The 27,119-nt window shown below is 34.1% G+C and overlaps 5 protein-coding genes and 1 long non-coding RNA gene across 8 annotated transcripts; 3 read left to right on the top strand and 3 right to left on the bottom strand.

Moving 5' to 3' along the window:
* Positions 1-1,093: 1,093 nt before the first annotated feature.
* On the top strand, positions 1,094-6,740 carry LOC145032568 (proline-, glutamic acid/leucine-rich protein). The gene is made up of 13 exons (XM_078981415.1): positions 1,094-1,438; positions 1,917-2,033; positions 2,264-2,328; positions 3,707-3,806; positions 3,916-3,987; positions 4,063-4,122; positions 4,198-4,327; positions 4,415-4,596; positions 4,680-4,864; positions 5,005-5,132; positions 5,219-5,442; positions 5,522-5,750; positions 5,866-6,740. Exons 1-13 carry the CDS (start codon positions 1,169-1,171, stop codon positions 6,489-6,491), a joined length of 2,388 nt encoding a protein of 795 aa, XP_078837541.1. The 5' UTR covers positions 1,094-1,168; the 3' UTR covers positions 6,492-6,740.
* Positions 6,741-9,582: 2,842 nt separating this feature from the next.
* LOC145032567 (GHMP kinase family protein) lies at positions 9,583-12,171 on the top strand. Its single transcript, XM_078981414.1, has 10 exons — positions 9,583-10,031; positions 10,191-10,389; positions 10,466-10,529; positions 10,612-10,675; positions 10,773-10,853; positions 10,945-11,031; positions 11,124-11,281; positions 11,369-11,417; positions 11,511-11,635; positions 11,748-12,171. The coding sequence occupies exons 1-10, from the start codon at positions 9,816-9,818 to the stop codon at positions 11,968-11,970; spliced, it is 1,266 nt and encodes a 421-aa protein (XP_078837540.1). The 5' UTR covers positions 9,583-9,815; the 3' UTR covers positions 11,971-12,171.
* Positions 12,117-15,911, bottom strand: LOC145032565 (putative sodium/metabolite cotransporter BASS4, chloroplastic). 2 transcript variants are annotated; one of them, XM_078981412.1, is made up of 14 exons: positions 15,657-15,910; positions 15,403-15,520; positions 15,116-15,223; positions 14,965-15,032; positions 14,595-14,673; positions 14,413-14,471; positions 14,236-14,304; positions 13,799-13,912; positions 13,431-13,452; positions 13,127-13,194; positions 12,930-13,015; positions 12,719-12,848; positions 12,475-12,576; positions 12,117-12,366 (listed from the first exon to the last, which is right to left on the bottom strand). In XM_078981412.1, the coding sequence occupies exons 1-14, from the start codon at positions 15,840-15,842 to the stop codon at positions 12,301-12,303; spliced, it is 1,275 nt and encodes a 424-aa protein (XP_078837538.1). In that variant the 5' UTR covers positions 15,843-15,910; the 3' UTR covers positions 12,117-12,300. The 2 variants fall into 2 exon arrangements, with proteins under 2 accessions (XP_078837538.1, XP_078837539.1); XM_078981413.1 differs by lacking the exon at positions 12,117-12,366 and having other exon boundaries at positions 12,508-12,645; positions 15,657-15,911.
* Positions 15,912-16,241: 330 nt separating this feature from the next.
* On the top strand, positions 16,242-19,203 carry LOC145032563 (Zn-dependent exopeptidases superfamily protein). The gene is made up of 10 exons (XM_078981411.1): positions 16,242-16,520; positions 16,789-16,876; positions 17,058-17,193; positions 17,286-17,558; positions 17,670-17,808; positions 17,911-18,147; positions 18,240-18,372; positions 18,453-18,634; positions 18,715-18,827; positions 18,902-19,203. The coding sequence occupies exons 1-10, from the start codon at positions 16,323-16,325 to the stop codon at positions 19,005-19,007; spliced, it is 1,605 nt and encodes a 534-aa protein (XP_078837537.1). The 5' UTR covers positions 16,242-16,322; the 3' UTR covers positions 19,008-19,203.
* Positions 19,092-19,871, bottom strand: LOC145032564 (uncharacterized). The gene is made up of 2 exons (XR_013677170.1): positions 19,678-19,871; positions 19,092-19,459 (listed from the first exon to the last, which is right to left on the bottom strand). It is a non-coding gene; the product is annotated as an uncharacterized LOC145032564 (long non-coding RNA).
* A 3,564-nt stretch (positions 19,872-23,435) lies between these two features.
* Positions 23,436-26,812, bottom strand: LOC145032562 (uncharacterized). Of its 2 annotated transcripts, none has more exons than XM_078981409.1 (5): positions 26,269-26,812; positions 24,716-25,415; positions 24,255-24,618; positions 23,814-24,156; positions 23,436-23,710 (listed from the first exon to the last, which is right to left on the bottom strand). In XM_078981409.1, the coding sequence occupies exons 1-4, from the start codon at positions 26,630-26,632 to the stop codon at positions 24,106-24,108; spliced, it is 1,479 nt and encodes a 492-aa protein (XP_078837535.1). In that variant the 5' UTR covers positions 26,633-26,812; the 3' UTR covers positions 23,436-23,710; positions 23,814-24,105. The 2 variants fall into 2 exon arrangements, with proteins under 2 accessions (XP_078837535.1, XP_078837536.1); XM_078981410.1 differs by having other exon boundaries at positions 23,436-23,707.
* Positions 26,813-27,119: the final 307 nt, after the last annotated feature.

Genomic DNA, 27,119 nt, shown 5'->3' with positions numbered 1-27,119 from the left:
GATTTCTAATCAATAGGTTGTGGTATGGATTTATCTCCAATAAATGATTATCACACCTCATTTGAGTCAAAGTAACTCACTGAGTTACTTGAGTTTTAGTAAAAAGGCAAAACAAGAAAAAAAAAACCGCAAAAAAACCGAACCGCAAAAAACCGCAATGAAAAACCGCAAAAACCGAACCGCATAAAACCGAACGGTGCGGTTTCTAAATTTCAATAAACCGAAGTTGCGGTTTTCGGTTCGGTTTTAACCAAAAACCGCACCAAACCGCACCATGCTCACCCCTAGACTCAAATACTAATTATAAACATTAAGTAGCTATTAATTTTTTCATATATGTGCTTCACAATTTTAGCTCAGCCCGAGAAGCAGCGCCACTATCCATGCAATCTTTCTTTTGAAGTTCTTATTTTTTTCACCCTTGTTTCTTTTTGTTTCAGCATTCCAAAACATATCACTATCTTTCTAGAGTTTAGTAATAGTAATACTTACCATTCTACTGTTACGATGATATATGGTAAAGACCTTGTACAAGCAAAATTGTTGGATACTAATATATCAGCATACAGTGGGAAAGAAACAGTTTCATGACTCCGAATTATACAAACAATTTTGGATAATATAATGTGACATTTTTTTAATCTTTAAGTAACAAAAATTGTGGAAGGAAAAAGTTAGAGGTAACTTTAGAATATGGTCCGGCCAGTGGACCATGGAAATGATATGGTTTAATGTGAGGATGGTGAAAGTAAATTATGAAGACATGGCAAAGTCCAAAAGACCAAAACCATCATCACACTACCAACCATGACCAACTTTTGACTTTGTTAAAATAAATTTTAATATGTTAATTATATATTTTTCTAAATGTATATTTTTCAACAATATATCATTATATAACTATACCAATTTTAATATGTTAATTATATATTTTTCTAAATGTATAACTTATCCCATAAAACAAATGCTGTAATGAGTGGGTGGTGCTCAAAATTATAACCTGGATCTGGAAGGGTCCAATATGTAATATGAGGTCTATCGAGGGAGTCTAAGTGTAAATTGTATTGTTGTTGGCTTTCTGCAGTTTAGTTAAACCCTAGTTTGTCTCTCTTCTTCCCTAAACCTCAGAGTCAGAGGCTGTAGAGGGATAGCCGGAGGTCTCACAGCAATGGCGGCATTTGACCATGTTCAAAATATGTATGACGTTTCTTTAAAACCTAGACTTCTTCGTTCGTTTATCAAAGAACTTATCCCCGACGAGAAACAACAGTTGGGAAATCCATTAGAGCTCTCACAAGTTGTCTCCGCTATCAAAACTCACGGCCTGCTGTCCGAGCGCGTTGCGCAAACTGATGATAACAAGAAATTGATTGAAAAATGGAAATCCGCCGTTGATTTGTGGGTTGATCGCGTGCTAATGCTAGTCTCTAGCAACATGGTAAGTTTTACTTCAACATGCAATAGAAGCTATTTTTTCAATATAAGAATTCTTCCATAGAATCAGCCATCCTTATCAGAATTCAACCGAGATTCCCTTCGTTCCACGAAATAAGGATAATAGATAAAATATATATAGGGTTTAATTTGTAAATCACTAAAAACTTGTCTCCCCCCAGGAACTCGCTTCCTCTGATCATCGGACATCTTCAATGCTGCATTAGTTATAATTTGTATAAGATAATGATATATCGTGGGTAAAGCTCAATATAAATGCATGTAAATTAAGCTAAATAGAATTGGTTTGAATTTGAAACAATACTGTAGAGATATTATTGATATCCCAATCTGGAAATGGGGGCATCAACATTCAGCAACCTATAACATGATATAGATTGTTCTTATAAGATACGTAAACCATTTCTTTCATTTATTTTGGGACAAAACTAAAAGTGATTTAACCAATATGTGTGATGTAGCCAGATAAATGTTGGGCTGGAATATGTTTGTTAGGGGTGACTTTTGAAGAATGCAGTTCTGAACGATTCCTTGCATCTTACTCTGTTTGGTTTCAAAAGTTGCTTTCGCATCTTCAGGTAATTAGACTTTATCTTGCTCTTACATTTTAATGAATATTTGTGTTTACTGGTGGTTTTAATGTCAATGTATGGGGTCAACATTGTGTCAGAAAATTATATTATTTGACCAACTCTGGAAAATGTAGTTAAAAGCAATATGAAATAGAGTTGATTTTGTTGATGTCTATAGAAACCGAAACCTTTGTTATGGGATCTGATGATTTTTTTGAATCCTGCATTTAAATCAGCCTCCTGCAGAATCTCACTTTGTGAAGGTTTCTTGTTGTGTCTCGATATCGGATCTTCTTACAAGGTATATTCGTAATTTCATTTAGCAAAACTGCAAACATGTGCATGGTGACAAAATTGCCCTCATAAATTCTGATTCTTTTTGAAGATTTCTTTTCAAATTGACATATTTGCACATAATACAGGATGAGGCCAACACGTGCTTATTATTTTAATTTTCAATAGAAACCGTAAATGCATAATTATTATTTTAACTTTTAACACACTTAATCAATTAAACATATCGTAAATTGACATAATTTTGTTTTTTTGCTATTTTTGTTTTTTTTTCTCGGTTTTTATATATAAGAAACCAAACCCAACTGAAAATTTTGTTTTGTTTTGTTTTTTTTTTATAAAAACCAAATGTCAAACCTTTGGTTTTTCGGTTTCTTTTTTTTTTTTTTTAATTTATATAGAAAATATCATTTTTTAGGTATTGCTGGATGCCTTGTGATTGACAAAAAATTATATAGAAAGTATTTTTTTTGAGCTATATAGAAAATATTCTTTTTGAGGACATTTTCTATATAATTTCAAACCATGATGATTCCATTTTATAAGGTATGCTGGAATTCTTGTAATTGAAGGAAATATGAAGTTGGTGTTTAATAGGGGTGTTCAAAAAACCGAAACCATACCAAAAAATGAAAAAAAAAAACAAAAACAAAAACAAAAACAAAAAATTTGAATCATAAAAGCAAACCTTTTCTGAAAAACCAACGGTTTGGTTTTTCCTTTTTATTAAAACCATTCTCACCCATACTAGTTAACAAACTATTTTACATGGTCAGAAGTTACGTTATATTTTGAAAAAAAATGTTTTTTCTAATAAATAACGGTTTTTGAAAAGTTCTTTTAATATGAACAGTTTTTCTGAAAGCTTTTACAAATATAAGTGGCTTTTCCGAAAACTTTTACAAGAAATATAAGTGGCTTTTCTGAAAAAAAATTTAAAGTAGGGGCTTTTCAGATTAGTTGGTTTTTTCTGAAAATTTCCTTTTGATTAATAAGATTGTAAATAACCAAAACTGTTTTAACGTTTTAGTTTGTCATCAAATGTGTCGCATCATTTGTACGTGTTACTTACATCACATCAAATCTTTTTCTTAAAAGTTACTAAGGCTGGGTATCAAAAATGGAAAAAACTTAAAATTTTATAAACTCAGACTAGAGAGATGTCTAAAGTTAAAAAAAAAAAAAAAATTTAAATCTCATCTGATATATTTACTAAATCCAAGTCATTCTTCATACCCGCACTAGTCAAAGCGTTACAAAAAAATAGTCAAACCGTTACAAGAAATTTAGTCAAACCGTTATAACTTATAATAAACAATTTACATTTTCTCAAATATAAATATAAAAGATCTGATAATTCATAATTCTCCCTGTTTACTACTTAGATTGAGTGGGTTTCCGAATATGAAGAAAGATGGAACTTCACATGCTGCAAAAGTTGTTCATCCAGTTTTAAAGCTGATACAGGAGGATAGCTCAGATGCTGTATGTGTTTTTTGGTACTAATAATACCATGTTCAGATTTATTTATTAATTTATTAATTTTTATATTTCCTTTTACTTATATACCCGATTTGATTGTTTATTTCTGCAGGAAGGAGCTGTTGGTTTGTTATGCACCATTTTGAATTTCTTCCCATCTTCTCTCCAAAAGAATTATGATTCTGTAAGTCATCTGGTTGTTGATTCAATTTTATAGAAATTGAGCCACATAAATTTAAAAAAAAAAATTGTTTTGCAGGCTGAAGCAGCTATTGTCACAAAGCTTATCTATGGGAAATGCAATCCTAATATGCTGAAGGTTTGACCATTCTCTCTATCCTTTGACCAGTCAATGGGTTGGTTGATTTCACACCTAACTTTTTTCCTTGACCAGAAACTTGCTCTTTGCTTGTCTTTACTTCCCAAATCAAAAGGCGATGAAGATACCTGGTCTTTAATGATTCAGAAGATCTTAATAGCTATAAACATCCTTCTGAATGATTCGTTCCAAGGCTTAGAAGAAGGTAAGTCAACAGATACACAGGGTTATTTTGGTAACTTTTTTAATTACTTACATGGTAATTAACCGTATAATACTTGTTTGACTGCAGAAAGTAAAACAAGTGAAACCATGCGAGCGTTAGTCCCTCCAGGAAAAGACCCTCCTGCCCCTCTTGGAGGCCTCACAGTGTTTGACCTTTCTAACAAGTCAACAGAACGACTCTCTATCACTAATATATCTACACTCTTGCTTTGCTGTTCCACAATGCTTACAACTTCCTACCCTGTTCGGGTATCTTTAACATTTTTTATATGTTTGTTATAATGGTAAAACATTATTTAAAAAGTTTTTAACTTTTTTTTTTTAAATGATAGGTTAAGGTTCCCATTAAGCCATTATTAATGGTAGTTGGAAGAATACTGAATGTAGATGGTTCCTTGCCACAAACCATGTACCCAACTCTCACTGCAATGCAACAAGAACATATTTGCATTCAACTTCCTGTTCTACATTCATATAGCCTGCAAATTTTATGTGATGTTATAAAGGAAGCACACAGGTATATATATATATATATATATATATATATATATATATATATATATATATATATATATATATATATATTAATCATTTTGGATGTGTTGTAAATGGTAATAATATATAATTTGTAATCATTATTTGTTTTTGTTTTTTCAGTCAACTGTTGCCACACACTGCACATACTATCCGACTTGTGACAGAATATCTCAGAACATGTGAATTACCCGAACTTAGGGTAAAACTTTATGGTCTCATAAAAATGATGCTGATGTCCATGGGGGTTGGTATGTTTTAACTCTTTTTATGATATAAAATTATAAAAATCTTTTTATGATATAAAATTGTAAACTAAATGATTGGTGTTGAGCAGGGATGACAATATATCTAGCTGAAGATGTCATAAGCAGTGCTTCCATTGATCTGGATTCAAACCATGGTGGTGAAGAAGCACAACCTATGAACAAGAAAAGGAAGCATGAAAATGCAATTTCATTTCTTGAAAATCAATCTCAAATGGTTTATTCCTCCAAAAACCATGTTCCAATTTCTGTCAAGATTGCTGCACTTGGGGCACTAGAAACACTTCTAACTGTGGTATGTTGTTGGTTTTCTCCATGAATTACTTTATTTTATTGGATTTGATTTAAAAATTAATTGATTTGATTTTTTGCAGGGAGGGGCATTGAGATCTGAGAGTTGGAGGTCAGACGTAGACCAGCTTCTTATCACTGTAGCTACAGATGCTTGTAAAAACGGATGGGCAAAAGAAGCAAATGACGTTTATACCCCTAGTTGGGGTGATTTTCAGCTTGCTTCTTTAAGGGCACTTTTGGCATCTCTTCTTTCCCCTGGTCGTTTTCGCCCTGCGTATCTAGCCCAGGGTCTCGAGCTTTTTCGTGGAGGTGGTCAATAAAATATTAAACCTAATTTAATTTATAGTATTTGTTATCAAAGTTCAATTTTTTAATTTTTTTTTTTTTTTTTTTTTATATATAATTGTTCAATTGGTGTTTGCAGGCATGCAAGAAACAGGAACGAAAGTTGCAGAGTTTTGTGCACATGCGTTATTGAGTTTGGAAGTTTTGATACATCCGAGGGCCCTACCCTTGATAGATATTGGATCTTCTGTTGAATACCCTGTTAATGTTAATGGAATGAAAGATAAGTTCATGAAGAGCAACATATATTCCAGTGTTGTTCAGAAAAGCAACCTAGTCACAGTTACAGGTGGCACCTCCAGAAATGAAGCTGAGTCAGAAGAGGATGATCTGTATGAAAAATGGGTAAAAGATGGTGAAAATGAGATGGAAAAAAACACAACAGAAAATGTGGTTTCTGTTGAGGCACCAATGAATGTTGCTGAAGATAAAGGAAAGGGAATTCTGGTAGAGACACAGGCGGATGAAGAAACGGATCGTTATGCATTGAAGAACATGGAAACCGAGGTGGAGGTGGTGGTGGCCAAGGGTGTTTCTGGTGGTGGTGCCGCCAATGATGTGGTGGGAAGAAGGTTTGAAACGGTGGGTGGTTCGGAGGGAGGTGGGGAGTTTGTGTTTGCGTTAGGTGATAATGACAATGAGGATGCAGCAATGGATGAGATTCCTGATATTGTTGATGTGGAACCGGATTCTGATGAGGAATAACAGAATTATGTTTTGGAAATTTTGATAGAGGTAACATTTTAAATATAATGATATGTTAAAAGAGATGAATTTGTAGAGTAATCTGGTTAAGTTGTATGTGGTTTTGAATGGTTATTTTTGGTTTTGGAGTAGGATTAAAGTTTTATTTGATTGCAAATAACAATGAGGTCAACGTCAAAACTTGGTTTTTATTTTATTTTATGATATCATGGTATAAAACAGTTTGGGCTTTTAGAGGTTATTCAGATACTTAAAGGAATACTATTGAAACTGTATCATATATAGAATATATATTATACATTCAGATACCATAGGATATAACGGACTTTTTAATTTTTAATGCGTAGCAAGTGTATAAATGTGACAGAAGTAAACATATTTTCTGGACTATTTATATTGATTTCTGTATTAAGAACCAAGGCCCAAGGGTTTGTCACTTGTGACTTGTGACAATCAAACAAAATTGGCGTATAGTTGAATAAATGGAAGAAAGCCTTTTAAGCTCTAAGGTCATCTTCAATGCCAGTTTAATGGGGAGTTTAATTCATTAAACTCAATCCTTATTATGGATTAATGACATGGCTCACCTCTAATCACACTCCATCACCCCATGTGTGCAACTCCATTACCACATCATTCTTCACTCTCTATCATGTATATATACTAGTATTTGAGCTTGCGTTTTCCGTAAGTTCTTACATGTATTTTTTCGCATTAGGAATGACAATTGATTTTAAACCATAATACTATATCACATATAAGATGTAAAAAGTATTAAAAAACTAATTACCAAAAAACTTTGATTAAATGTTGGACAAAAACAATAAAAAATGATTAAAATTAGGGAAAAAATGTTTGGACAAAATAACAAGGAAAACATGAATCATAAACTATATTATTAACTACAGTGATTGTAAACACAAAAAATAAATTGATATTTGTATATATTTATAATTTGTCATATTTTTATTATAAACTAGTTACTGTATTTGTTAAAAATAAAAAATATTATGTTGATATAATTTTATACTACAAATAAACGTAAACATCAATTAGTCTATTTTTCCTACTAACTTATTTAAAAAGCTATGCAAAACGCAGATTTTTTTTTTTTTTTTTTATAATATCTAACCAAGGGAACATGATGAATATACTATATAGCATAGTATTTGTAATTTCATCAACATGTGTTATTGAGTTATTATTTGCTAGTCACACGTGGTTTCACGAAGGAAATGTGGTTCCGCAAGAAAACGTGATTTCCAAAAAACCTATATGTGTGTATTATTTGTAGCTAATTACTATCCAAGTATTTTACTTTGAGATCATAATAATTAGTTTTAAATATAATTCTTTGGATTATACGGTTAAATTAGTTGTTAAATATCAATTCTGGATGATCTGTGTAACAAAATAACTATAAAAACGTGAAATAAATAACCTCATTTGAGACTATTAGCAACACATCATTTTCTTACAAGAAAATGTTTATAATGGTCTTAATTCGTGTCTATTAGTTTTTCTTATATACTGAAAATTTAAGTTTAAATTCATATAACATGCCATCACTTTTATTATAGAGTTTGCGACATTATTGATGTAACACCTTCCTGAACATCATAATCTCAGTTTCCTATAAAAGATATACCAAAATATCACAGTTTTTTATTTTTGTTTCAGGAAATGTCAAAAATGGACAACAATATGCCAATATTTGGAATGGCGCAAGTCCGCATGCAAGTCCAAGTAATGGGGCTCCTTGTAATTATAAATATTCTATTAAAATAAGACAAACATTAATAGAAATAAAATATTTGATTTCGTTTTAATTTAAAATTTTACATTTTTTTGAGTTGTTTTAAAAGCTTTAAGGTTGTTAAAAAAATGAAATTTTAATAGAAATTATTCAATAATTATTGCAATATATTAATATTAATGAGATCCACTTATAATTATTATTTTTTTATAGAAAGAACAAAGAGATTATTATTAGCCACCATGATTTTAGGTTTCAGATTTGACCGTAAACTTTAGTTTTTAATAATTTAGCCACTATTGTTAGCTCTATTCCAAATAGTCCACGATTTTATGTTTCAGATTTGACCGTAAGCTTTAATTTTTAATAATTTAGCCACTATTGTTAGCTCTATTCCAAATAGTGAGATGGGATGGGATGCTTGATATTCATTTTTTTTTTTTTTTTTTGTGTATATTGACAAATTAAGATATATGAGGTGTTTTATGTAAAGAAGTTCGAAACTTGGTTTCTTCATCTCATTCTATTCGTTAGCGTTTACAAGATGGACACACTTGCCATTGCAATTGCTTTTTTCTAGAATTCAATATTAACTTCAATATCATCTCTTTTACCTCATCAATACTATTTCCATTCAGGAGATAAACTAATCTTCATTAAATATGACTTTTTAAAAATAAAAAAAAAAAGTGGTATGCCCAAAAAAAACGATATTTGAATTTCTTTGTTCTTTACTTCTTTTAGTGAACTTCAAAGTGAGCATTCCCCATTTGAATGGAGTCACCCACTCTACCTTTCCTTTAAGGCAATGGTTTCACCACTTTGTTTGCATGGATCAAGGTGGCATTTTATTGGATCGGATGAAAACATTGTCTCACTTTTTTTTTTTTTAGAATCACCGACATAATCAAGGGTTTTTAAGACTAATAACATTATATACTTCGTGAATTTGTGATTGTGATTCAAAATTTCATCATTATCATCTAGATTTTTGGAAAATTAAGATTTTAAATGTATTTAGTAATGTTGAGGGTTGGAACGTACTTGTCAGGAAAGAGATTTCATAATTGTCAAAACCGGGTCTTAAAAAAAAAGATTTTAACATGTATTTAGTAATATTGAGTCTGAAAAGTAATTGTGAGTAAAGACTATGGTTGCATCTGAAAAGTAATTTCATTCATATTTGGACCAAAAGTGGCCAGTGGCTAGTTCGAGAAGAATAAAACTACAGTGACCATGAGTTCTAATAACAAAAACCATGGTGGCCAAATTGTAAAATCCAGAACTAGTCAGCATCTGTCAAAAAGGGTCCATGTCTATGGAGTATTTCATTCATAATTTCAACAAACCCACACTCCTCTTGCTGCTTATCAACTCCAGTCAACAATGGGGGGTTCCATCCAAACCTCCATATAAATAAGTTCGACATCCACTGCATAGCATCCTGTGAAGCGCCATATTCATTCGCCAAACCTCTAATCCCCTCCCAATTTCTATAGCCTTCGGATCTTTGATTCATAATTTTCTCTGATTCATAGTTGAAATTGAAAGGAAAACGATCGCAGAAGATGGGAGGTGAAGCGGAGAAATGGGTGTTGATGGTGACAGCGAGAACACCGACGAACATAGCGGTGATCAAGTACTGGGGGAAGAGAGATGAAACATTGATATTACCGATCAACGATAGCATCAGTGTCACTCTCGATCCAAGTCACCTTTGTACCACAACCACCGTCTCTGTCAGCCCTAGCTTTGATCAAGATCGTATGTGGCTTAACGGCAAGGTATTCACCTGCTTCTGCTTCTACTTTACTCTGCATCGTCTTATTAGTTTTTCGTTATTCAGTTTGAGTAGCTATATCCTTCCATTGGCTATAAAGTTAGAGAAAACTGTTAAGTTAGAATTGATCAATCATCCATGGCATATTATCTCTCTCGTGTAGGAGATATCTCTTCAAGGAGGTAGATTCCAGAGTTGTTTAAGAGAAATTCGTGCTCGTGCTCAAGATGTAGAGGACAAGAAGAAAGGCATCAAAATCAACAAAGAGGATTGGCAAAAACTTAATCTGCACATTGCTTCATACAACAATTTCCCAACAGCCGCAGGTTTGGCTTCCTCAGCAGCCGGTCTTGCTTGCCTAGGTACAATTTCTATCTTCTGAACAACTTGAGTTATTATTATTCTAGTGAAGCAAGAAACTTACAATAAAATGTGCAGTTTTTTCCCTTGCGAAGCTGATGAATCTGAAAGAAGATAACAGTCAACTTTCTGCCATTGCTAGGTAGGTAGTTGTTGTTATATGAATCTGAATTCTGAAATAAGATAACAACTTATAAATTATTATGTATGTGAGTGCACTGCAGGCAAGGTTCAGGTAGTGCTTGTCGCAGTTTATATGGTGGATTTGTCAAGTGGTGTATGGGAAAAGTAGGTTTTGATATTTGTAATCTTTTATTTAGCTTCTTGTATCAAATATCATCATTCATGTGATTAAACCAAATGTTATGTTGTGTATGGATTGTAGGAAGAAAATGGCAGTGACAGCCTTGCTGTCCAACTTGCAGATGAGAAGCATTGGGACGAACTTGTAATTATCATTGCTGTGGTATGTTCTTTTTCCTTCTTTCCACATTTACTTTGGTGTGTGTGTATGTGTGTGTTTGTTCTAAAGTTGAAGTTGGTGTTGCTGTTTACAGGTAAGTGCACAACAGAAGGAAACCAGTAGCACTTCAGGAATGCGCGACACTGTTGAAACAAGTGCACTTATTGAACATAGAGCCAAGGTTGATTCATTATATTAATAATTTATGCATTTGGTGTCGTGTCTCTTAAGTTGTATAAATATGTTAAAGCTTCCATGTTTTATTGGTGACAGGAAGTTGTGCCAAAACGTATAACTGAAATGGAAGGCGCGATACAAAACCGGGACTTTGCGACTTTTACACGTCTAGCTTGTACAGACAGCAATCAGTTTCATGCAGTTTGCCTTGACACATACCCTCCTATTTTCTACATGAATGACACATCCCATAGGCAAGTTATATATTTAAATTGGTGATTAGCTCCCCATTACAAGAATATCATAAGCTAACATTATATGGTATGGTGATTTTATTTCAGAATAATCAGCTGTGTTGAGAAATGGAATCGTGCAGAAGAAACACCTCAGGTCTGTATTTTGTATTGTATTCCCATTAAGAAATAATGAAGGAAGTCATGTCATGAGATGTAAATGACTTTAAGACGGACCAATCATGTGCAGGTGGCATATACTTTTGATGCAGGGCCGAATGCTGTTATGATTGCACGCAACAGGAAAACTGCTGCTCTTCTACTCCAGAGGCTGCTTTATAACTTCCCTCCTCAATCCGATACTGATTTAGACAGGTATACTATTTTTGATTTTTCTCCCAAAATGGAAAATGTTTTTGACTGTTGGTATATATCATATATGCAATAATTGTAAGTCTGATTTTTATTTGTTTTGACTTGATACTAGCTACATAATTGGGGACAAGTCGATTCTACAAGATGCTGGGATTAAGGATATGAAGGATGTTGAAGCTTTGACCGCTCCCCCAGAAGTCAAAGACAAAATTCCGACCGAGAAATCCAAGGGAGATGTTAGTTACTTCATCTGCACAAGACCTGGTGGTGGTCCGGTTGTGCTGTCGGATGAAACCCATGCTCTTCTTAACCCACTCACTGGCTTGCCTAAGTAAACAAACAAGCGCATTCATTGTTGACCTGTTTATTTCCCATGTATTTTCTCCATTTTCTTTATGTTTTTTGTTTTTTTTTTCCTGGAGTTGGAGCATGTTAGAATGAGAAATACCTAAAAAGAATTTAGGATTATGTACCCACGATATGCTCAATAAATTGAATCTTTTTTTCAGTAAATCAAAGATAATTACTGTACGATATATTTGCATTGAAATTGTTTAAGGAATTTAATAATAATAATAATAATATGCACGAGTATTTCATGTGTTTCCTTCCAGCTTTATTGACCCACTGAAAATGATCCATCTTGGTGATTGGTCGTGTAACAGCTAGGTATTGGCAAGCGACTGATCTTTTTTGTTCCAAAAGGTAATGAGAAAAGAGTCCATGATGATCTATAAACCAAAACGTTTAGTTTTAAAAATAGCAGTTGCTTGGGTATAAAAGAAATTTAGCAATTAAAAAGCTTTTGAAATGCATATGGTATATGGCGAAGGGTGAACCTGGTTTAAATGTGCTGCGACACAGGGGATAATTAGTAATCCTGGTTCACCAAATGTACCACCAAGTTGATCCACCACCGCAACCAGCACTGGCAAAGCTTTCTACAAAAATCTCACCCTCACACCAGATAAGATTTTAAGGATAATATCTCCAACACCAAAAGATAGGTTCTACAATAATAATAATAATAATAATAATAATAATAAACAGGACAGTTGATTAGTGGATAATTTAATTTGTTACCTGACTTGCAATAAGTAAGAGGGCAGTAGAATTTTTCTTTTTTGCAAAGATTGATTTGCTACCACCAGATACAGCACATAGGCAACGAATTGATGTGGCATTGAAACCTAATAGTATCAGGTGAAGCAGCCTGCAGTATATATATACGATATTAAATGAAATAACAAAGTATCATCTCAACAATGTATGTGATTCAGATGAAAGATCATACGCTCCCATCATCACAGCTACAAGAAAAGCTTCAGGCTTAACCATCACAAGTAGAGGCCTTGATCTGCTTACTTGTATCCACGGGACCTCGATAACATCACCACACATTGTCAGTCAAACACAAAACTCATATTCAAATTTGATAACATCAACAGGATGTAGAAATGAAAAGCTTATAAAAAAATAATGACAACATACCAAACTAAGTAATATCACACTCAGTACCGATAAGAGCTGATTGTTATTATCAACAAAATCTGCCAAGCCTGCAATGCACAAAAACTTGGAGAATTAACAATTTGGTTAGTTAAGTTAAGTTATAACATATGCAAGAAAAATTTGACACATTGTTTGAGTTGGAGATATACTAGTCAAATGTGCTTATCTATGGAACTCCATAATAACGAGTTTTCAGTTTTAGACATACTAGGTTCTATGGTTCCGGTTCTTAAATCAGAATATCCCAACAACTTGTAAATTATATAGACAAAAGAAATATCACCTTTAAAGGATTCCCAAAAAGCCTGTCAAACGAAACCAACAATTACTTTTTTAATCTCAACACTTGTGAAACACCATGTAACAAACAGATGCAATCCACATTAATTCTTTGGACGAGAAACAAAAAAAGTAAGAAGCATAGGGTAAGGTAACCATCAATCCCTGATTCTGAAATCTTTATGTTGTTGAGATGTATTATGGATATAGTTTGAGAAGCATCACAAAATTTTCTCGTTTTTAGCAGATGCCCCTGTTTCATATGTGGGGGGAAAATTGCTTTGGTTCTAAGAAAAGGCATGATATTTACACAGAATGACTAAAAACTGTGATATTGTATGGGCCTTAAAAAGTGACAATAAAAGGTGTTACCTTCCCCAAAATCAAGGGTATCAAAAGTGTGATTATAAGTCTTCTGAACAATTGCTCAGTTGGAACAGATGCCCCAAGTCCAGAAGCTATTAGTTTTGATATAGAAAAAGGCACCTGCAAAGATGCAGCCACTAATCACATGAAAACTCAGATTGATTATTTTCTCTAATATGCAAGATTAGAGACAAGAATCACTTCTAAATGTAGTGAACTTTTGTTTTTAAATGTTTTTAGAGAAGCAGGTAACATCAAGTGTAGATAGTCAAGTATTTTGTCAATTCTCTTATTCTTGATATTGTAATTTGTAAACACCAAATTTCAAACCAGTTAATGAAAGTTAAAGCATCTAATAAAATAATACGACATGGGATGCAAATATAGCATGCATCTTACAAACAATCTTAAAGGGAAAACAAGGTCATAGCTTTGGAACTTACCATCATAATTGCCAACAAACTAGATGTTACAGTCATAGCAAGAGCCAAAGCACAATTTCCTCCAGCAAGCTGCAATTCAGCAATACATATCTTGGTTCACAATCAATGTTTCTCAGTTTCATAATTATGCATAAAAAATTTAGTAATTAGATGAACTTTACAATAACATCAACGGACCCGGGTTAGAGCAACTCCACTTGATAATGTTGTAGGCATACAGCTAAAAAGAGCTAGTCCTGTAAAAAAAGGAAGAAAAAAAAAACAGATTATTGCATGTAGTAGTAAAAGAACAAGATTAAAAGATATACAAAGAGTTGATTGATGCTAGAAAAAATATTTAATTATGTCTGAAGCCACACCTGTAACAAATTCTTGAGGTTGGAAGTGAAGTTGCAGGATTATTTTGGAAAGGAGGGGAGTAAACAACAAAATTGAAGCCTGTACTGACGATAATGTAAGAGTGTCAAAACATTTATTTATAGAGGACGAAATGGGATTTTAAGTGAAACTTGATTAGATCTAGCGGAAAGGTTACAAAACAATCATTGAGATTGAATAGTAATTAAATCCACAGACTGGTAACTGATTATTAGTATTAAGAAGCTTCTGGTTAGTAAGTGTCCTCCATTCTGTTAAAAGAAAAGGAGCAGCAAGAAACTAAAAAAAGGACAAATGTGAAGAATGAACCTACGAAAATTACAATGGTGCTTAAATAATATGAATTCATACTAGCCCAAAGAGTCCAACTGGCCATGCTTCAGCAGCTGCACCAATATCTTCACTACGCAATCTTAATCCTGTATCATGAAAAAACAGAGAATAATTACCTGATAAAAGTAAAGTTAACACTTAACACCAGCTAATACTCTTGACTTCTTGCCTGATATGATAAATATCCCAAAAGTGCTAACTATAGATAATTGATATCTATGGGCAAGACAACCAGGACCAGGATTTGCAAGGCCCAATGCTACTCCTCCAATAAGAGCTGCACAGCATCAAAAAAAACTACTCTTAGTAGTTATTAGTTAATGCTGGCTGAAAAGAAAGATAAATAACGTAACCAGGTAACTTAATTTCATATTTTTTGATCTATGGAATACTTTACTAACGTCACTTAAGATCAGATCCGACTGCATGAAAAAAAAAAAAATAACATTACATTACCCAATGGAAGAAAATTGCTAGAAGCAAAACTCAGTAAAGGTTCTGCTAGGACCGAAAAGCTCAAGAAACCAGACTTTCGAGGAGATTCATTTGGATTTGGACCTCCATTACCCTGAACCTGAAACCACACTACTACACTCTTAACTTCAAACGAAGAGCCAACCAATTCAAAATTCCACACCAAATCGGGTTGAGTTTGTAAGTCGTAACAACTATTCCAATGAAATCAAAGTGCATCATGAAAAGGGAAGAACCTGATCGGAATTTGTGTGGTTTCTGATGATGAGTGTTCTTCTAAGTGAACGGACCTTTCGAGATATCAACGAGTTATTAATAGCATCGAACGACCGATTACTGGACTGTGAGTTCAGCGATCGGAGATGAGCTGTTACGGTTACTGGAGAAATGAGATTCGTTAGGGTTTCAAGTGTTCCCGCCATCTGCTTCAAAGGGGGGAATGCAACCTCACACTCACAGCCTCACATTCGCACTTGGTTGTGTGTTGAAATTGGCAGTTATTCTCGCAAAGATTTACATATTATTTCCATCTTAAACCCCTGTATTATTGTATATTGACAAACGCATCCCCTCTCTTGAAAAAAAAGGTAATGGCTTATTGCTATCATAACGAATTAACGAGCCTAATAAATCAGAAGTGAAAGTTTGTTTATGAGGTGACGATAAAGAAAAGTAAATAATATTTTTGGCTCGAGTACAGTTGATATTTTTATTTTTGGTCTCAGAATATTACTTTTTATAAATTTAATCATTTTGTGGGGGTGTTTTTTGGCAACGTTTGGGTGGGTTTTCATAGAGTGTTATTAGCTACGTCACTCTTGGACTCTTGGTAACTTATCTTATAACGAGATTGACATGTAAATTCCTTGAGGAACTCGGAGACTTCGTGGAATCGTTCATCAATGGCAGCCGTCGCTCGATTCCATATCCTCCAACAGTCGTCTTCAGTTCTGAAACCTTCTGCAATCTCGTCGAAATTCCCTCGTCAATCTTCTTCGCAGCCGTTCTATTGTAACCCTAATTTCTTTCGAAACAACACTCATATACGCAAGCTTCATCTCGCTCCATCACTCTGCGCCAATTCGAGCCCGACGCCCGAGGTCTCCTCTCTAGAATCATAACCTTACATCTACATTTCTATATGATGGATTTGTCTGTCCCTGAAAGACCTGTACTTTGACCTTCGATTCGAAATGAGTTGCTTTTGAATTTCAAGACCACTGCGGTTTTTAACTGAATTAATATAGTTTAGAAACTCCAAAACATACAAATTCACGTTTTTTTTCTTTCAAGTTGAACAGTTGAAGGTTAGTAGTGCAATTTTTATTATTTTGTAGTTCATTCTGATGCGGGAGTGTTTCTGTGCAGAATTCCTCTGCCAACGGACCAAATGGTTCAATAGTTGGTGATCTTCTGGATTATCTCAACGAGTCTTGGACTCAGTTTCATGCCACAGGTATGCAAATATAATGTTGTTGCTTGAGCTTGACATTGTGTCACATACATAGTTTTACTTGGAACTCTGTATGTGAAAATGATTACTAAAAAGTTAACAGTGATTCCAGGTTGATGTGTTTAGAAAAAGCTTCTATTATATCATTATCTTATTTATCTCCATCTGAATATGTACTCTATAGCTGAAGCAAAACGACAATTAGTTGCTGCTGGATTTCATCTTCTCAGTGAGAATGACGAATGGGAGCTTAAACCTGGTGGACGTTACATCTTCACTCGCAATATGTCCTGTCTGGTTGCTTTTGCCATTGGAGAAAAGTGAGTCACCATAATCTTGTTTCAATATCACATCTTCACTTTGCTGTGTTAACATTTTGATTATTTAACGCTCCAAATCAGTAGTTTTTCAGGTACTCAGTTGGCAATGGTTTTCATGTAATTGCTGCACACACAGATAGCCCTTGTCTGAAACTAAAACCAAAGTCTGCATTGTCCAAATCCAACTATCTTATGGTGAATGTACAAACTTATGGTGGTGGATTATGGCATACATGGTTTGACAGAGATTTAAGTGTAGCTGGAAGGGTCATAGTCAGAAATGGTGATGGCTCCTTTCTACACAAACTAGTCAAAGTCAAAAGGCCTCTGTTACGTGTCCCTACTCTTGCTATCCATCTTGACCGGTTTGTTTCCTATTAATGGTTGAGATCATTGTATGTATTAATTATTATATAACTGTTTTATAGTTTTTATTATCTGAATTTTCATCTATTGTTTTGGTTACATACATATAGTACTGTGAACAAGGATGGTTTCAAGCCAAACTTGGAGACTCACCTCAACCCCTTGTTGGCAACAAAACTCGACGATGTTTCTTCTGTTGACATAAAAGACAAAAATAATAAAGATTCTCATCATCCTCTACTTATGCAGGTAATCTATTACAAATCATGCTTTTTTTTTTCTTCCTTTTCTAAACAGGTGTATTGTATCATGTGTGAACCATGACATTCTTTTCGTATTTCTTAATCTTAGATTCTATCAGATGAATTGGGATGTGAAATTGATGACATAGCAAGCATTGAGCTAAACATTTGTGATACACAACCTAGCTGCCTTGGAGGTGCAAACAACGAGTTCATATTTTCTGGAAGATTAGATAATCTTGCTTCAAGTTTTTGTGCACTTAAAGCTCTTGTTGACTCATCTGGACCCAAAGATCTATCAGATGAACACGCAATTAGAATGGTTGCACTTTTCGATAATGAAGAGGTACTTAAAACTCTGAAATGTGACATTTTATATCAGTTTAATGCAAAAAGTTATACACCAATGATTTCTGTTATATAATATTGTTTATATAGGTTGGTTCTGACTCAGTGCAAGGTGCTGGAGCACCAACAATGTTTCAAGCTATGAGGCGGATAATTGATTGTTTGGCTAATCAGTGTGTGAGGGAGGGTGTCTTTGAGCGTGCAATTCGTCAATCGTTTCTTGGTTTGTATAAATGTGAAAGCTTTTGTGTCGATATAATTTTTACATTTTTTGTAAAAGTTTTTTGTTTTATGTTGTTGTAGTTTCTGCTGACATGGCTCATGGAGTTCACCCTAATTTTATGGAAAAGCATGAAGAACACCATCGCCCAGAATTGCACAAGGGTCTTGTGATAAAGCACAATGCAAACCAACGATATGCTACAAGTGGAATTACAGCTTTTCTTTTTAAAGAAGTTGCTAAAATCCATAACCTTCCAACTCAGGTGAGACTGTGTGTTACTAGTTTTACAATGATTAATGTTTTTGCTAATAAATGGGTTTTATGTTATTTTATAATATGCAGGATTTTGTAGTAAGAAATGATATGGGATGTGGATCGACTATTGGTCCTATACTTGCTTCTGGAATTGGTATTCGCACAGTTGATTGTGGCATTCCTCAGCTTTCCATGCACAGGTGTTGAATTTGGTTTATTTTTTTTATTGGAATTTCTCCCTCTTTTTTTTTAATCTTTTTATAAAAAATTGCAGTGTAAGAGAGATATGCGGAAAGGAAGACATAGATATTGCCTACAACCATTTCAAGGCATTTTACCAAACATTCTCAAGTGTAGACCAAAAACTGAACGTGGACTAATTATTAAGACATTTCTACATTCTTTCAATAGTCAATTGAACTGTATTTTTTTTTTTTTTTTTAATTTGGAGATTAAACATTAAGTTTTGGATTTGATGATAAATTTAAAATTCCTGATGGGATGTATGGTATGGGTATGGGTATGGGTATGTCACATGAAACATGAAGAAATACATATAAAATTTTGATTCTCTAATCCTGTCCTTTGGTTTTGGTGGATTTGTACTTCTCGTTTTGTGAACCGGAAGAACCGAGTTGGAGGTCGAGTTGAGGTTTTTGAGTGCAGTTAGGATCACCGAGTTTCTGTTTTAACTCGGTCAGTAGGGCTCGATTCTCCTTGTCCAGCTGTTGAGCTCTCTTTCTTAGCCTCTGGTTCTCTTGAATGATTCTGCAATTTCTCAGATACAAATCCGTGTTTAACTTTTCCATCTCTGTATCCTTTCTTCTCCCCCCTAAAAAACCAAGCTCAACCATGTGTATCAAATGTCTAAAGTACTTTTTAAATGATGTGGCGGAATGTTTTTTCCAAAAAAAGTTTTTTCTCTTTAAAATGACATTACAAATCTGGCAAGCGTCTAGATTGTGCAAAAAAGAAAAAAATATATATATCTAAAACTCGTATAATAATCACAGAACATGTATTTAATAATATGATTTTTATGTGGATTACCTGTGTGTGGTGCTGGTGATGGTGGCTGGAGGGGTGTTATGGAAGAAAAATTAATGGTGTGGTTTGTATATATAGATTCATAAAGTGTAAGTTAGGGGTTTAAGTGATAAAACGAAGAAAAAAAGCATGAATGATCACATGAAACAGACATCAAGTATTTATGTGGAAAGCAACTTCTACTTTCTTTCTTTAAAAAAAAAAAAAAACATCCTTCTTTGCTAACTGTCCATGAAAACTGGAATTTCCTTTTATCAAAAAATACATCTGAATGAGATGAGATTTTGCACTAAAGTCACGCATAAAAATCATTAATTATGCGGAATATTTTCATTGGAAATTTTGAAATGCCTAATTTATTTTTATCCGAAAAAAAGTTATGCTTGTTATATGTTTGCATATATTATTATTACAAATGATCTTTTATTTGTTAAAGACAAGTTGTAACTATAATAACGGAATTTGAATGAGGGGTAAAAGTTGCGGTAGACGTGTATGTTGTTTGTTTGTTTGTTATGATTGATTATGCAAGAAAAGGAGATTTTTAAGGGAGCTTTTTTGTGGGGAGATCAAAAGAGCAATTTAATTGAATGTTAAAACATGTTTTTAATGATTTCACAACTTATTGGTGCATACAACTGATGATCGTTTGTTTCATGTATCATATTTATTGATTTCTTTGACTTACATAAGCCTTATTTTGTTATTAATATTAGTTTATTTTATAAAGCAAATTGTTTTTATTTTGCATGATTTTAAAAATAGTAAAAAGGGGGTTGTAAATCTAAAATATAATATATATAGTTTGCATAATATAATAAAAAAACAATCATGAATCATATAAAAAAATTGGTATTGATTGGGTTGATAATATGTAAAAAAAAAAACAATTTCAGTTGGATTATGCTGGTGGAAGATAAGATACTAGTTATTAGTTATATTAAGTTGAATAGTCCATGAAGTTATCTAATGGCCTTAATTTTCTTTAAGAAATTGTTAGTGTTCTACCAAAAACTTTTTGAACTCGCCACTATGTTAAAGCCAAACGTACTCTTTTAGTTTTGGGGATATAAATGAAACTAGATAACGTGTGAGATTCTTATAACGGTTATAAAAAGATTGTGATAATAACCATCAACTGTTTTATGGTTTAGAAAATAAAACACTTGAAAAACGTGATGTATGTTGTGTTAAAACGAGACGGTTATGTCAATGGGATTTATGATCTGATAAACAAGAGAAAGATTGATTAAATCATGCATATTCATCGAGACCGCATGTGAAATGTAGGAGGATTGTCCAAGGTCTTTCTAGTACTCAGAGAAAGTATGTGGTGTACCACTGATATGAACCATTTTATAGTTAGAAAGCAGTATATAATGATTGTAACGTCTAATTTTTTGTATAATGATGGTAAAAGTTTATCGCGAAAAAGGATATAATCTAACCGACTCATGTAATGATTGTAACGTCTATCCTCTCTATAACGATTGTTACAATTTTATTAAGAAAAATGGTATACTCTAACCGACTCATTTGAGTTTGTGTTCTTGTTTGTTGGTTTAAACAGTTATACACAAAACCAAAAGTAGGCGAAAGTTTATTTTTAAGGTGTTAAGGAGGTATAGACCTAATATACCATGCAAGCACTTCGTACCTAGTTTCCTATTTATCAAAGACTTATAGTCCAACAATATCAAATATTGATGGAAAGTTGTTCATCGGTCAAAGATTAAGGGTCTAAGCCTTGTTAAAAACAACATAAGTAGTTTAGAAGTAATGTCAGAAATGTCTATTTGTAGTTCTAAAAAAATAATTCTCATTTGAGCACCATGGGAAACACCTTTTGTATAGGTTCTTTTGAATTTATATTATAAATCATTTTTCAAAGGTCTTGAAACTCATTTAATTAAATTGCAGAAGTCTCAAAACTGCAAAACGTTTAACAAATAAAGTATAGTGTGAAAAATATTATACGTAGGCTGTAACACTTCATAAAAGAGACCAAGTATTTAACATATTTAATATAATTTCAAACACAAATAATTATTCTATAATGTTTAAGGTAACTCCTCGAATTCCAAAATTAACACTGCTGATCTCCTACTAACTTAAAACACATGTCAAAGTAGTTCATTACACTTAACCAAAAAAAAAAAAAAAAAAAAAAAAAAAAAAAAAAAACTCTACTGATAAAATAAAAGACTTTATTTTCCAAGATATAAATGGCATACACCTTTTAACGTTTTATATGAAAAGATCCACTGGTATGTCGCACTAAACATCTTAATTTTAGCACTTGTCGTGTAGCTGGATCTATGTTGTAAGTTATTTGGCATGATTGTTGAATAATATTAAAAACTTCATTTTTCAAGATGTAAAATGCATTTACTCTTTTTGATATTATAAAGGCATAACATTTTTGATATTTTAAAGGCATAACATGTTGTAGCACGCACATCCTTTTGTGTTGCACTTTTCAGGATCATTCGCCAATTTGACCCCGAATGCTACCTTTCCACAATCAATAACCTTCGAATACTTTAATTTCTAATTCAACCAAACATTCACGCCTACAAATACAAATCCAACAAGGGTAAATGGCAAAAATTATATGGCAGAAGCCCTCGAACAACTAGACCTCGCAATTGGGTTGGGTTCGGGTTAACGGGTTGGTGGACCAGAATACATTGATTCAACCCAACTCATATAATATATGGGTTGGTGGGTCATAGGTTGGCGGGTTGAAAACATCAATCCAACCCAACTCATATAACCCGTATAAGTATATGGATTCGTGGGTTTGTGGGTCAATGGATCGAACCCAATCCGTATAACTCATTTAATAAGCAATATATTTTTAAATGAAATTAAAAATTACAAATGAAATGAAGTCATAAAATCTAAAATATTCAACATAAATTCAAAAACATGAGTAACAACGAGTGGTGTGCGACAACCATATGATGAAAAGACGAGGGGTGTGCATGCGACACTACGACAGTTAGTGACTCGATGCCTCAATCGACGGAGACAAGAGACACAGAGTCATGAGTTTGAAGATTGAAGATTGAATTTCTTTTTGATTAGGGGATTCTTAGAGGCTAGGCATTAATTCGACTCAAAGATGTTTTGCAGTTTTGGAATTCGAAAAACGATAATCAAATATTCAAAACTGATAAATAATTAAATATATTTTTTAAAATATATATATATATATATATATATATATATATATATATATATATATATATATATATATATATAATCGGGTTGACAGATTGACCCACAAACCCAAATAAATAACCGAACCAAACCCATAAAATAAACAAGTTGGCGGATTGGTGGGTTGACGGATCAAAAATCTCAACCCAAACCCGTTTATTTTCATCTTGGGTCAATGTCGGGTTACGGATTGGGTCTAAGATTGCCACCCCTACGGAACAACTATATATCCGTTTTGCTTGATATTTTTCATTAAAGACAAAAACTACAGTCGCTAAGCCTTTTTTACTAAACCACCTTAACCAAATACACAAGTTCTGGATGTCTAAAACCTTAGCTTTTTAACCAAATACAGTCGAAGACCTAACCCAGCCTCTTGCCAGATCCAGAAAAAGTCCTATAAAAGGTTATAAGACTGAATCGAAGGCTTTCAAACAGCCCTAAGTCTTATCCAGGTCCTATATTGATGGGTCTTTTTAACTGAAAAGCTTGGTGTATGTGCACTTCTAACTAGGGCAAACTTTGAATGCAAATACTTTTGTTTGGAAAGTAGTAATGCAGAACTTTGAGTTCAAACAGTAAAACCATAAAAAGTGACATACATGCAAGAAAGTACAAGTTTCAAACTTCCAAAACACAAATTTGTACATACTGCTATCAATTTTTCTAACAAAAGAGTGAGATAAAGATTGGAGCCATTTTTTCCTTTTTTCTGCAAGAAACCACCAACCAAAAGCAAACAAACAAAACCCACCCTGACTTCCCTTTCATTTATAAGGCTGCCTCCGCCTTCTTTGCTTCTATAGTGCTGCTGTAACAACCGCATCAACAATAATTTAGTAATGATTTAATACAGAGCAAAATATAAATACAAAATAAAAGATGTGAAAGAAAGAAAGAAAGAAGGTAATTACCTTCGGTTGGAAGAAAAGTGTACATTCACAGCTCCTGTATACTCTTTCCTGATATATCAATTTTTGTTGTCATCAATGACTGACAACAAATGAAATACTTGGGACCAATGACTGAGCTTCCATAAACAAACAATCATGAAGCTCTCAAAACTGAGATTGATGAAATGGACCAACAGCTGACATGTCATATCCATCCACTCAACCTCAGTAACTTATGCCTGCACCTCTGCCACATCAGATATAACTCCTATAGACATGCTCTCTGACAGGGTGCAGGCATGGCCCACGCCCCTCACCGGGGCCGGGCTATTCCAAAACTTGCATCAGATTGCTGCTGTTGTGTCTGCAAAACACACAGGTGTCACTCACTTTTAATCAAAGAAAAAAATACCCAATTAAATAAAAGATTTATTTAAAAAAAAAAAAAACAATATTTCTTACTTGTGTGTAGTGTTGAACCTGCTCACGAGGATGAATGAAAGTCACCCCAGGTCGCTGACATGGATACTGCATATATAATGCAGAAGCAGAATGAGGGGAAGCATGGTTAGGGTTAGGACTATATGGAGTCATCATTGCATCTGGAGGTCTGTAACCAATTCCTGCAGGTGAAGATGGTGGAACCCACGGTCCAGGTAGATGCTGACTCAGCGCATGAGATTGATGTTCAGCTGAAATAGGCGATCTATGTGCCGAACCAAGCTGAGGAAACTCGGTATTGTAGTTCAAAACTGGTGTATACATCGGCTGTATCTGATAATTCCCCCCATTAAACCCAAACCCTGGATCAAATCTTTGAGCATATCTGGAAAAAAAAAAAATTATATTTTTAATACAAAAAAAACTTTTACAATGTCTATACAAAAAAAAGAGAGAGAAAGATGGAGATGAAATGAGAGAACCTGTCATAGTTTCTGTCATAATCAGGATCCTTACGCTCAACTTCACGATCACGAAAGATTGCCACTCTACTATTACTTCTTGACCTAACAATCGGCTCCCTTTCTCTTTCTGTCCTACTACTTCTACCTGGTCTACTACTGCCAGCTGTCGAATCAACTGAAGATCTCCCTATCGCCACATCACCTGGAACAGAAACTTCTTCTATTTTTATATGCTGGAAAACTTCTTGTACCCTTGGGCTTGGCTCGTTCTCCTGTTTCCCACTAGAACTTGAGCTAGAGCTAAAGATTCTTGCACGTGCTCGGTTATATTCTTCTTTTCTTTCCTCCACGCTTTTTAAACTATTGTTTTTTAAGGAATTTGAGTTTGATCCACCCGAGTTTTGTGATCGTTTGTTGGGCCTTTGTTTGATTGCAACTTTCACAGCATTGGTGGGAAGGTCTTCTGTTGGGATACTTACAGGGATGTCTGCTAGACGGATTGGAGGGAGGCGGCATTCGGATGTTTTGCGTACGATGATTCTGGATCCGGAACCATCCGGAAGGGTGTTGTCTAGTAGAACCATGGATTGGAGGGAATAGTGTTGGGCCACTCGATGTGCTGCTAACCGCAGATATGAAGTGGGCAGTTGTTGGAATTCCATCTGTTGTTGTGAAGGATCTCTTATGAACTTCTCCACATCTTGTTCCATTCGTAGTACTGAAAACAAAATTATAGTGATTGTTTATGCACTTCTTCTAAAGATTACAACAAAAGAGGGGAAACATAAATACAAGTAAACAATTGAACAGAAGGGCAACATATGTTCACATAGAAGCTACACCCAACATTGGTTGTAAGTCTGATTGATGCAGTTTACAATAATTTGATTAAAACAACAACAATCACAAAGGGCAACATATGTTCACATAGAAGCTACACCCAACATTGGTTGTAAGTCTGATTGATGCAGTTTACAATAATTTGATTAAAACAACAACAATCACGAAGACAGGGTAGTTAAAAAGATGTTTGATTCAAGGGTTTTTTTTACATTTCAAGAATGAAACAGATAAAGTACGATATGATTTGTGTCAACTAGTTTTGAGCTTTGTCTGTAATCATCATTCATTGAGCAATGGGTTAGATCTAGTCAATATGACATTACAATGTGGCACAGATGATGAGTAAACTCGTTGATCACACATCGACTGCAAACACCAAGTGAGCAAATCATAACTTCTGTTTTGCTTTTACTGCATCTTCATTTCTAAAATTCTGCCACTATTCAGTTCGATTAAAACCTGACACATGTTCACATTACTTTTCATTGAAGATTCAATCGATTATATACAAACATTAGGGGTTGGCCTAATCTTCACGCTATGTAACATAGTCCAATTTGAGCCTCCTGAGAGAGAGGCTAGCACCAAAATATCGAGTTACGTTTTCCATTCTATGATGTCCTTAGTTGCAATCTATCCCTTTTAAGAACAATTACATACAACAGATGATAAATTTGCCTTCGTAAAGACCACATAAAAACAATAAACGTCAAAAAAAAGAGACAGACCTGAAAGGCGCTCCCTAGGGTTTTGCAAAGCTTCGCGAAGGAACTGATCGACAGAATTTACCAAATTCTCCAACACACCGCCCGAAGAAGACCTAATCGGAGTTGAGGAAGCAGAAGCAAACTCCGAAGGAGGAAGAGGAGGAGAAGAAGTAGTAGTAGTAGTCGAATCGGAGTTGTTGTCCCGCTTGGAGGAGAGCATCAACCTGCTCATAGTGGCGTCTAAGTCTGCGACCTCCCATGAATCTGGTGGAGCTGGTCCAACTCCTCCGAGATCGTCTACTGAGCCCGCCATGGCGGCGGTGACGGTGTTGGTAGAGGAGCGATTGATGATGATTCTAGGATTGACTGTAGAAGAAGTTATCATCAAAAAATTGATGATGATGGTAGTGATCTCAGGTTCTTCGAGATCGCAGAAGAAACCCTAGATTGGAAGGTTTTGATCGATTTCATGAGAGGGACGATGGAGATGGAAAGATGAATCGAAGAGAGAGCCAAAGAAGATGATAGGGTTTGACGATGGAAAGAGTGCGCCTTCGGTCGCACGTGTCGTGTACCTCTCTAATTTTTATTACACTTACGCCAATTAACTTATTTTTATTACAAACAGTGCCCTCAATTTATAAAAGCTATCATTAACATCCCTAACTTTAAGCAAATTATTCACAATGTAGTGTGTTAAAAAAAAAAAACTAACTAAATAGCAAACTTGGTCCCTTTGTTAGTAAGAAAGTATGGATAATAACACAAAAATTTTGAACTTTTTGGATGGTCTAAAATAAGGATGAAAATGGGTCCAAACCCGGATCGGATGGACCCGGAACCGGTTAACGAGATTTTGTAGAACCGGAAAC

Source organism: Lactuca saligna, chromosome 2, assembly GCF_052625555.1.
Source record: "Lactuca saligna cultivar CGN05327 chromosome 2, ASM5262555v1, whole genome shotgun sequence".
In the NCBI taxonomy this organism is placed as follows: domain Eukaryota; kingdom Viridiplantae; phylum Streptophyta; class Magnoliopsida; order Asterales; family Asteraceae; genus Lactuca; species Lactuca saligna.
The sequence above is the reverse complement of the archived record's forward strand: the minus strand, read 5'-3'. Positions and strand labels throughout refer to the sequence as shown.

Excerpts from the sequence above, each read along its gene's own strand:
- LOC145032568 (XM_078981415.1), top strand. The coding sequence starts at position 1,169 with ATGGCGGCATTTGACCATGTTCAAAATATGTATGACGTTTCTTTAAAA. Across the intron at positions 3,807-3,915 it reads AGGAGGATAGCTCAGATGCT|GAAGGAGCTGTTGGTTTGTT; the intron begins GTATGTGTTTTT and ends TTATTTCTGCAG. Across the intron at positions 4,865-5,004 it reads GTTATAAAGGAAGCACACAG|TCAACTGTTGCCACACACTG; the intron begins GTATATATATAT and ends TTGTTTTTTCAG.
- LOC145032567 (XM_078981414.1), top strand. The coding sequence starts at position 9,816 with ATGGGAGGTGAAGCGGAGAAATGGGTGTTGATGGTGACAGCGAGAACA. Across the intron at positions 10,854-10,944 it reads TTGTAATTATCATTGCTGTG|GTAAGTGCACAACAGAAGGA; the intron begins GTATGTTCTTTT and ends TGCTGTTTACAG. Across the intron at positions 11,636-11,747 it reads TCCGATACTGATTTAGACAG|CTACATAATTGGGGACAAGT; the intron begins GTATACTATTTT and ends ACTTGATACTAG.
- LOC145032565 (XM_078981412.1), bottom strand. The coding sequence starts at position 15,842 with ATGGCGGGAACACTTGAAACCCTAACGAATCTCATTTCTCCAGTAACC. Across the intron at positions 13,913-14,235 it reads GTTTGTTGGCAATTATGATG|GTGCCTTTTTCTATATCAAA; the intron begins GTAAGTTCCAAA and ends GCATCTTTGCAG. Across the intron at positions 12,849-12,929 it reads GTAGCTGTGATGATGGGAGC|GCTGCTTCACCTGATACTAT; the intron begins GTATGATCTTTC and ends TATATACTGCAG.
- LOC145032563 (XM_078981411.1), top strand. The coding sequence starts at position 16,323 with ATGGCAGCCGTCGCTCGATTCCATATCCTCCAACAGTCGTCTTCAGTT. Across the intron at positions 17,194-17,285 it reads GCTTTTGCCATTGGAGAAAA|GTACTCAGTTGGCAATGGTT; the intron begins GTGAGTCACCAT and ends GTAGTTTTTCAG. Across the intron at positions 18,828-18,901 it reads CCTCAGCTTTCCATGCACAG|TGTAAGAGAGATATGCGGAA; the intron begins GTGTTGAATTTG and ends AAAAAATTGCAG.
- LOC145032562 (XM_078981409.1), bottom strand. The coding sequence starts at position 26,632 with ATGATAACTTCTTCTACAGTCAATCCTAGAATCATCATCAATCGCTCC. Across the intron at positions 25,416-26,268 it reads CCCTAGGGAGCGCCTTTCAG|TACTACGAATGGAACAAGAT; the intron begins GTCTGTCTCTTT and ends TTTTGTTTTCAG. Across the intron at positions 24,619-24,715 it reads TATGACAGAAACTATGACAG|ATATGCTCAAAGATTTGATC; the intron begins GTTCTCTCATTT and ends TTTTTTTTCCAG.